Genomic DNA, 1428 nt, shown 5'->3' with positions numbered 1-1428 from the left:
TTTTTATTTTAAATTTAGAAACATTTTCTGTGGACAATACTTGGTCCTGATTCATCGTATTCCTCTTTTGTGATCCACATTTGTTGAAAGGTAGAAAGAGATGATAAAATAGAACCTCCTATCCAGACTGAGTATTTTCTCTCTGGTGGTGCAACAACTTTAATTTTCATGGTTGATGGTGCGAGGGTTGTAATATCTCTAGTTAATCTTTCTCCTATACCTTCATACATAGTAGTACCTCCAGATAAAACGATATTTCCATAAAGATCTTTACGAATATCCACATCACATTTTTTAATAGAGTTGAAAGTAGTTGTGTGGATTCCTGCTGCTTCTTTTCCTAAGAAGGATGGTTGGAATAAAGCTTCTGGACATCTAAATCTTTCATTACCTACAGTAATAATGTTTCCATCTGGTAATTCATATGATTTTTCAATATCACTGCTTTGTTCAGATGTTTTCATTTCTTCATCAAAATTTAATGCAATATAACATAATTTCTCTTTAATATCTCTAACAATTTCTTTTTCTGCTGATGTTGAAAATCCATAACCTCTTTCATGAAGAATTTTCATTAAATATTCAGTTAAATCTCTACCAGCTAAATCTAATCTCATAATTGCATGTGGTAAGGCATAACCTTCATATATTGGAACAGTATGAGATACACCATCTCCACTATCTAACACAATACCAGTAGTACGACCAGAAGAATATAAGGATAAAACAGCTTGAATAGCAACATACATAGCTGGTACATTAAAAGATTCAAACATAATTTGTGTCATCCTCTCACGATTTCCTTTTGGATTTAAAGGAGCTTCTGTTAATAACACTGGGTGTTCTTCTGGAGCAGCTCTTAATTCATTGTAAAAAGTGTGATGCCATATTTTTTCCATATCATCCCAATTCGTAACAATACCATGTTCTATTGGATACTTTAATGTTAATATACCTCTCTTGGTTTGTGCTTCATCACCAACAAATGCATCTTTTTCTTCCATACCAACCATAATTCCTGGATTCTTTGGTCTTCCTACTATACTTGGAAAAACGGAACGAGGTGCATCATCTCCTGCAACTCCTGCTTTTACATTACCTGATCCGTTGTCAACAACTAAAGCTTGAACATCTTCTTCTCCCATTTTTACAGATATATAAATAGTACAATTTTTCGAATTTTAATATATATATTTATATATATATATATATATATATATATAATTCTTATATAAAAAGAATATTGTCAGTAAAAACTAATCACCAAATGGTATATAAATATATATACGTGTGTGAATTTAAACAAATAATTATTATTATTATTATATATATATATATATATATATATATTTTTTTTTTCTCTCTTTTATTAATACTCAATAAAATTTATTATAATATATGTTGTAAAAGTTATTTTTATAAAAATTA

At 29.1% G+C, this 1428-nt stretch overlaps 1 protein-coding gene across 1 annotated transcript; it reads right to left on the bottom strand.

The window, feature by feature from the left end:
- Positions 1 to 14: 14 nt before the first annotated feature.
- PRSY57_1245600 (actin I) lies at positions 15 to 1145 on the bottom strand (the record flags this gene model as incomplete). The annotated part of the gene is made up of 1 exon (XM_012908867.2): positions 15 to 1145. One exon carries the CDS (start codon positions 1143 to 1145, stop codon positions 15 to 17), a length of 1131 nt encoding a protein of 376 aa, XP_012764321.1.
- Between the last annotated feature and the right edge of the window lie 283 nt (positions 1146 to 1428).

This window comes from Plasmodium reichenowi, chromosome 12 (assembly GCF_001601855.1).
Source record: "Plasmodium reichenowi strain SY57 chromosome 12, whole genome shotgun sequence".
In the NCBI taxonomy this organism is placed as follows: Eukaryota; Apicomplexa; class Aconoidasida; order Haemosporida; family Plasmodiidae; genus Plasmodium; species Plasmodium reichenowi.
Note: the sequence above shows the minus strand (reverse complement) of the source record. Positions and strands in the feature narration are given on the sequence as shown.